This window comes from Atta colombica, unplaced genomic scaffold, assembly GCF_001594045.1.
Source record: "Atta colombica isolate Treedump-2 unplaced genomic scaffold, Acol1.0 scaffold242, whole genome shotgun sequence".
NCBI lineage: Eukaryota > Metazoa > Arthropoda > Insecta > Hymenoptera > Formicidae > Atta > Atta colombica.
In genome coordinates, this window is record NW_017259341.1 from 153,420 (window position 1) to 162,037 (window position 8,618).

An 8,618-nucleotide genomic window follows, 5' to 3' on the forward strand; every position below is an offset into this window, starting at 1 on the left:
TTTATAAGCAAATCATAAATTAAAATTAATACATAAATAATGATACGCGGAAGCGAATATAATCTATATTTTATATGAAATTCAAAATGTTAAACCCGTTTATGAATTGGAGATTAAAAACTGGTGATTAGAATTTGATAAACAGACAATTTTTTAAATTTAATTTTGTTTTATTAATTGACTGAATTATAATCTCTAATTCATAAATTCCTGATAAGGATTTAACAGAATGTAAATAAATTTATATATTATATTAATGTATGCATTTTATTATCGTAATTTTCAGTCTTGTACATGACAAGAAATTGACAATGCAGGAAATCGAGAATTCCTTCGGTAGTAACATCTGTCGATGTACAGGCTATCGTCCAATTTTGGATGCGTTTAAGGGATTTGCTAGTGATGCATCTTCACAATTAGCGAAAGACATTCGCGATATTGAGGTATGTTCTAATAGAGATATCATGTAAATTTATTTCATGTCAATAAAGATTTTATTTTTATATTTTCGAATTTTTTACTAAAATTTGATTCTATTTCCACACAAAATTCCGTTTTATGTATGTAATAATTGTAGTTATTATTTTATTAATATTATGGGAAATTGTTATATTGTTTAAATATTATTAGAAATCCAATAATACATTTTATAGGAAATCTATAAAATTAAAACCTGCCCGAAAAACGGAATGCCATGCAAAGGCACTTGCACGGATAGACATTTCTCAGATGAAAATACACTGGATATAAAGTTGGCGGATACGGAATTCTATAAAGTTTATTCCATCGAAAATTTATTCGAGATATTTCGAGAGAAACCAGATGCAACGTACATATTAAACGGTGGAAACACAGCACATGGTAATTTTTTTTTCAATTTTCACGATATAAATCAAGATAAGATAGATAGAATAAAAGACAGATAGAATAAAATATATATAGTGTATATATATATAATGTATATATATAATGTATATGACAAATTAATAATTTTTACAGATGTATTGAGTGATTCCAAAAAATAATTGTTTGTATCATAACATTTATAATATAGTATTGTAACATATTTATTACTGATCATTCCTTTTTATAATTTTTTTTTTAATTTAAACGAAATTAATTTTTTGTCTAAAGAACTATATTACTGTTTTTTTTATAACGAGAATTTTGTTTAAATAGAAAGAAATGGAAACATGTTCTATTTATATAAAAAAGAGTGTTTTATTACATCATTTTTTCATATATTAAATGTATCATTAAATAACAGATAGATTATATAATACATATAAAATATCCATATTTATTGTTCCAATTTAAATGAATTTTCTTTATCTCGCGATTGATGTGAAAATAAATATCGAATAAAACATTTCAAAATTTTTGTTAATTTAAATCAACAAATAATATAATTTATAATAAATATAAATACTAAATAATCAGTTTTGTCATAAAAATATACTAAAGATTGAGAATATAACCTTACAGGCGTCTATCGGACGGGCAAAAATGATTTTCGCATCGATATAAATGACATCCCGGATTTGCGTCGAGTCGAAAAAACTAATAATTCCTTAACTCTGGGCGGAGGCGTATCTCTCACCACGGCGATGGAGACCTTTGAGAAGTACTCGACAGAGACCGGATTCAAATACCTTCACCACTTGGCCCATCACATCGATTTGATCGCCAGCGTGCCCGTGCGTAATATCGGTAGCATCGCTGGCAATCTGATGATCAAGCACGCACATAATGAATTCCCATCTGATTTGTTCTTAATGCTGGAAACCGCTAGTACACAAATACATATCCTCGAGGCACCGGGAATCAAAAAGAGCATGATGCTGCAGGATTTTTTGCAGACGGACATGCACCACAAGATCATCTACAGCGTGGTGTTGCCGGCACTATCTGATGATTATGAATACAGATCCTACAAGATCATGCCTAGAGCCCAAAATGCTCATGCTCACATCAACGCCGGCTTCCTCTTCAAACTTGACGGTACCGGCAAGGTAATAGATAAATAATCCCTTCCAATTATTCATATTTTGCGTTATTATTAATCATTATAATTCAGTATATTCGCAATATTTCACGAAAAGCTGTTGGAGAAGCCTAATATCATCTTTGGTGGTATCAACGAGCACTTTTTACATGCGAAAAACACAGAGCAACTGCTAATGGGTAAATCTATCCTCGATAAGCAAGTGTTGAAGACAGCTTTGGAAACAATGCATAATGAATTGCAACCCGATCATGTGCTGCCAGATGGTTCGCCGGAATTCCGCAAGACTCTCGCCATGGGACTATTCTATAAGTTTGTGTTGAGCATCAAACCGGAGAATGTGAATTCGAAACTTCGCAGTGGAGGATCCATTTTAAAACGAGGTCTCTCTTCAGGTACGCATAAAGTAAATTAAATAATAGCTTTGTTTTTTAAGTATTCCTATATATATACACACATATATGAGGAGTTAAACTTGTTTTAATATTTTTTTACATAGGGTGTTCCACAATAGATGGAAAAAATTTAAGGAGTTATTTTAATGATAAAAAATTGAAAATTAAAATTAAAAATTAAAAAGTGAAAATAAGACTTTGTTTTCAATTATTAATTATGTTTCAAATGTTTAAATATTCAAGTAAAAATGTCTAAAGAGAGCACGTGAATATTCAAACATTTAATTAAAAGACGAAACATTTATCACAATTTTGTTATCTTTTTATTTCCGTCTTACTTTATCTAAAATAATGCCTTAAATTTTCTTCTTATTGCATTCTACGTACTCATGCATATACTTATGTTATGTATTGAAAAAAAAATGAAAAATGGAATGGAAAACTATGGCTCTTCATTTATATTTTATAAATCTATATTTCTATATACATATAATATTGAAATGTAGATTAAAATATATTTATATTAAAAAGGATAGAGAAATATTTCTTAAACCTATTTATTTATAAAAAATCGTGAGATCTTTCTGATTGTTTTAATAAAAAAATCTGATTACTCTTTAGGTACGCAAGACTATGACACAGATAAAAACGTATGGCCGGTGAACAAACCTATGGTAAAGTTGGAGGCGATCCAGCAGACATCGGGTGAGGTTCAGTATTGCAACGATCTTCCACCGTACCCTGGAGAAGTATTCTGCGCTCTTGTACTTGCGAAAGTCGCTAATGGCAAGATCAACAGCATAGATGCGAGCAAAGCGCTTGCTATGAAAGGTGTAGTGGCATTCTTCAGCGCCAAGGATGTACCTGGCAAGAATTTGTGCATCTCGGCTTCCAACCAACTAATGATGTTGATAAATGACGAGTTGTTGTTCGCTGAAAAGGAGGTTCTCTATGCTGGTCAGGCGATCGGCGTGATCGCCGCCGAGACGCATAATCTGGCCAATGAAGCCGCAAAATTAGTAGAGATTAAGTACTCCGAGACTTTGAAGAAGAAACCGGTATTAACCATTGAAGATTCCCTCATTACGAAAGACGATAGCAGATTCAAAAGCATTAGCATTCCAGCGAAAAAGAAAGGTGTGAATTAAAATTTGAATAAGATAAAGAAAAAAATTAGAATTGAAAATTTCCAATCACAATTATAAAACAAAATAAAACCGAGTAACTTAAGAAATTTAATATCTGTATTGATACGAAATCGTATAGGTAGCTGTTGCTAATCCTCAAAATGTAGAAATGGTAGAGCGATTCTTTTTCTTAAACCTTTTGTGTTACTTTACAGGAGATAACGTTCAACATAAGATAAAAGGCGTATTCCTAACCGGCAGCCAATACCATTATACCATGGAGCCTCAATCCTGCGTTTGCATTCCTGCAGAGGATGGTATGGACGTTTATCCAACGTCGCAATGGATGGATCTCATTCAAATATCGATTGCGAATGTTCTCGGTGTTAAGAACAATAGGTAATTCATCGCCCGCGATCATTTCGAGAATATTATTAATTTAATAGTGACCCAGTGAAACAGGAATGGATTAAAATAGATTGAAATTTTTTTTTATCTGAATGGTATTTTAAATAGCGCATACTTTTTTGAATTTAAATAGATTCAATTGGATTCAATTATATTCAATTGGATGCAATTGGATTGCATCCAATTGAATATAATTGAATCCAATTGATTGCAAAACTGTATTTTCTATTCAAAATTTCGAATTGAATAGTATTTATAATATACACAGAAAGAGCTAATATTATTTTTAGATTGAAAGGCATAGAGATATGCTCCATGCAATTCCTATAAATGAATAAAAATGCATTCATGATCGAAATTCATTTTTACATCAAATTAAACAATCATTTTTACATCAAATTAAACAAACATTCGTGAATCAATTTTTTGAAAATCTGGATCCTTTTCAATTCATTTCAATCCATTCTTGTTTGCTGGGGATAACATGATTGATACGTTTGTAGTATCAGACCAATAAGAATAAATCAAACAAAAGAAATAAAATTAAATTAGAGTAATAATCGTATTAATTCAATTTTTGTAGCGTCAATGTTCACATCAGACGAATCGGCGGCGGATACGGAGCGAAAATCTCGCGGAACGCATTATTTTCATGTTCTTGCGCGTTAGTATGTCACAAACTGAATCGCCCAGCACGATTAATTATGTCTATTGAGGGCAATATGCAAGCGCAGGGCAAAAGAATTTCTTCACGCCACGAATACGAAGTCGGGGTAGACAACGAGGGAGTTATTCAATATAATGATTCGAAATATTGGGCCAACGGAGGCTGTAACTTCAATGATCCCCATGCTTGGGTCCTATGGCATCACTTTGGAAGGCATGTATTAAAAAATTATACATAAATTTAAAAAATGTATTTTCTAATAATACTCCAATATTAATTTTTATGTATTCAAAATTTTAGAATTTAAAAGTAAATTTTGAATATATAATATTCATCATTTATCAGTATATAAAATTTAAAAAAGATATTATTCATAAATAAATTAAATTATTAAATTATTATTTGACTTGTACTAAACACTAAAATTTTTGCGAAATCCACGAGAAATGAAATGGAAATTATGATAATATGCATCTAAATCATTCATAACATTTGTTTTATTAAATATCATAAAATAAAACTTTTTTCAAACTAAAATAATAATTTGCGATCAAGCAATTAGTTTATTAGATACAATTTATGTTAATTCTTTATAATATATTAACTTTGTATTAGTTTCATTAGTCTTATTAAATTTTTAAGTTCTTAAGCCCCGTATTCATAGACAAATCTTATATTCAGGGCCGTCTTAAATACGTCTTAAAAAGTCATGAATCAATCAGAAGACTGCATTAACGTCTTAAGACATTACTTAAGACATTACTTAAGTGTGGATAATTGTTACCGATTGTTTACAGTTGTTACACAGTCGATAGTTGGATGTTCAATGGATTCGATGTACGAACTGATTTACCATCAAACACATACTGTCGAGCGCCAGGATCTACGGAAGGAATTGCTATGATCGAGAATATAATGGAGCACATTGCAAAAGTGACAAAAAAGGATCCACTACAGGTCAGATTGGCGAATATGAACGATGAGGACAAGCTCGTATTAGAATCTATGATAAAGGATCTATCGAAATCGGCTGATTATGAGATACGAAAACGGGTCGTTGAAACATTTAATAATGAGAATCGTTGGAAGAAAAAGGGCATCGCTCTAGTACCAATGAAGTATTCATTCGGCTACTGGGGCCAATTTAATGCTATGGTGTCGGTCTGCGCTCGTGACGGTACGGTTTGCGTGACGCACGGTGGGATTGAATGTGGCCAAGGTATAAATACCAAGGTACGCAAATGAAATTTTGTTTCTAATTATTTTAATTCCTAATTTGTCTAATTTGCCTATTGAATATTCAAGAGAATTTTTAAAATAATTTATATTATGATTAACAATTTTGTCAAAATATTAAATGTCACATAATTAAATGTTGTAGAAAAGAAATTAAATTTCAAGATTTAGATGTTCAAAAATTTTCATAAATTCTGTCAATTTAAACGGATAGAGCAAAAAAATAATAAAAATAGATAGACCCAAAGTTATACATATTTGAAAATAGAGAAGAAGAAAACTACAAAACTATCTATATTTTACTTGAAATGCCCGCCTTTATTCCGCACACATTTGCGTAAACGTTACAGCCACTCATCGATCGGATTATGCAGAATTGCCAAAGGAAGCTGTTCAACTGCTGATACAGTGAACCCTTGAACTATTTACAATGAAATTTCTTGCATACCATTTCAACCAAAACGCTCCATAGTTTTATAGTCCAGCGAGTTAAGGTATGGATTTTCAGACGGCCAATCAGAAGTTTGAATGGAGCACAGAATATTATTCTTTCCAATCGATCGATGAATGGTCTCAACGTTTAAGCAAATATGCGGAATAAAGACGGGCATTTTGAATAAAAAACAGATAGTTTATATGTATGTAACTTTAGGTCTATCTATTGTTTTTTTATCCTTTTAAATTACTGACAGAATTTATGGCAAAACTAGTAGAAGCTAGACTGTAGAAAAATAATGATTATTTCACTGCTTGTATTTCATTCCGATTTATAAAATATTTATTTTATATAGGTTGCTCAAGTAGCAGCTTACACTTTAGGTATCGATGTAGATTTAGTCACCGTGAAACCATCCAATAATTTAATAACGCCAAACAATTCAGTTACCGGAGGCAGTATTGCTAGCGAGGCCTCTGGATATGTAAGGACTCAATTTAGCTTAATTTACAGTGTTTTAACGAGAAAGACGCGATGTGTAAAAACGATTTGATTTTAGGCCGCGATTCAATGCTGCAAAGAAATTTTGAAGAGACTCGAACCGATAAAAGAAGAACTGAAGAATCCAAGCTGGCAAGAACTTGTTCTTGCAGCATATCTAAAGGATATTGATTTATGCGCGCGCTATTTGTAAGTATTTAATTAAACTCACTTTTAACGCAATAATAATAATGTATTGTATCGTATAAATATTATTAAACATTTTGATCTTCTAAAAGTATCATATTTTTTCATAAAAAAAAATAATTATCATATTTTTGATACAAACTAGTACATTGTGTAGTTTAAATGCTTCGTTTGCATTTCTTGGTTGAAAACAATATCCATAATAATTTCAGTTCGATTTTGATAAATAAATAACATATTTTTATGTTGTATTGTAAATTGCATCTTTATATGTTGAGAAAAGATGCGGAAATATAATATATAATATAATATTCTTTTAGTTACTTATTAATTTATTATTAGTCTATTATTTATTTATTAATTATAATTTATTATACTTCTACAGGTACGCGCCCACGCAGGATAATACACTCAAGCCTTATAAAATTTATGGCGCTACTATTGCCGAGGTAGAAATCGATCTGTTGACCGGCCAGCATATTATCAGAAGAGTCGACTTAATGGAAGATGTGGGTGTAAGCTTAAATCCGGAGATCGATGTCGGTCAAGTAGAGGGTGCTTTCGTGATGGGAATAGGATACTGGACTTCTGAAGAGTTGATATACGACTCTAAAACAGGAGTATTAACGAATGATAGAACTTGGGTACATTATTTTGAATTTTTAACTAATAACTCTATCGGACAATTGCTCCGATTAATTGATATTATTATAATATATTAGACCAAAATGATTAAATTTAAAATATTTTATTTCTATTTGTCATAGAACTATAAACCGCCAGGAATAAAAGATATTCCCGAGGACTTCCGTGTATCTTTCCGCAGAAACGCGCCTAATCCATTCGGTGTTCTTCGATCAAAAGGTAAGAAACTCTATCAATTTTCATATTTAAATTCTTTTATTATCTATTAAAAAAAAATTAAGAATTTAAAGTTCATAATTTTTTTTGTGAATTTCTTCATATTAAACTAAAAAATCGATTATAAAAAACAACAGATCGGAAAAGATTGAAAAATTTAATGTCTAATTATTGAAATTTTTTTTGCAGCAACTGGTGAACCACCGCTTTGTATGGCTTTTGTAATTCCAATCGCAATCCGCAATGCGTTGAACTCTGCTAGAGCAGAGGTGGGAAATAAGGATGTATGGTACCAATTAGGTAAGAACACGAATACAAATAATAATTAAGTATGTTCGTTGTTACATATAGGATAGTACATACAGATAGTTGATAACATACAGGAGGAGTCAACTTTGTGGCTTGCATTAATTGGGGCATTTTTCACAACAAAAACAAATATTCTTTATTGCAAGATATAATATCTTTTTCTCTCTCTTTTTTTATAAACTTATAATTTTTTAAATAAAATATATTATTGTAATATGCATTCATTTGTGACTCATGATTTTTACAGATGGACCATGTACCAATGAACGCATACTTCTAAATGGTTTAACGAATAAGAATAATATGGTGTTGTGAACAAAAATAATATTTATAAATAAACTGGTGCTTTTAAACTAATTCTTAAGCTTATTATAGTTTATTCTTCTATTTTAACGTAGAAGTCCTGATATAAAACAATTTACTTAATCTTTCTTTTTTGATAAAAATTTTAGAATAATAATTATCAGAACAATTCATTTAATTAGGT

At 30.6% G+C, this 8,618-nt stretch overlaps 1 protein-coding gene across 5 annotated transcripts in view; it reads left to right on the top strand.

Moving 5' to 3' along the window:
- The window catches only part of LOC108688846 (xanthine dehydrogenase/oxidase-like), a 19,513-nt gene extending 11,042 nt beyond the window's left edge, over positions 1-8,471 (top strand). For all 5 annotated transcript variants that reach the window (XM_018195326.1, XM_018195328.1, XM_018195327.1 and 2 more), the window contains 14 exons: positions 287-443; positions 654-861; positions 1,486-2,012; positions 2,103-2,400; positions 3,022-3,537; positions 3,743-3,926; positions 4,519-4,815; positions 5,400-5,835; positions 6,630-6,758; positions 6,834-6,964; positions 7,347-7,605; positions 7,729-7,825; positions 8,012-8,122; positions 8,379-8,471. In XM_018195326.1, the coding sequence (XP_018050815.1) occupies positions 287-443; positions 654-861; positions 1,486-2,012; positions 2,103-2,400; positions 3,022-3,537; positions 3,743-3,926; positions 4,519-4,815; positions 5,400-5,835; positions 6,630-6,758; positions 6,834-6,964; positions 7,347-7,605; positions 7,729-7,825; positions 8,012-8,122; positions 8,379-8,446 (3,418 nt within the window). In that variant the 3' untranslated portion in view covers positions 8,447-8,471. The remainder of the gene's footprint in view (positions 1-286; positions 444-653; positions 862-1,485; positions 2,013-2,102; positions 2,401-3,021; positions 3,538-3,742; positions 3,927-4,518; positions 4,816-5,399; positions 5,836-6,629; positions 6,759-6,833; positions 6,965-7,346; positions 7,606-7,728; positions 7,826-8,011; positions 8,123-8,378) is intronic.
- The last annotated feature ends 147 nt before the right edge of the window (positions 8,472-8,618 follow it).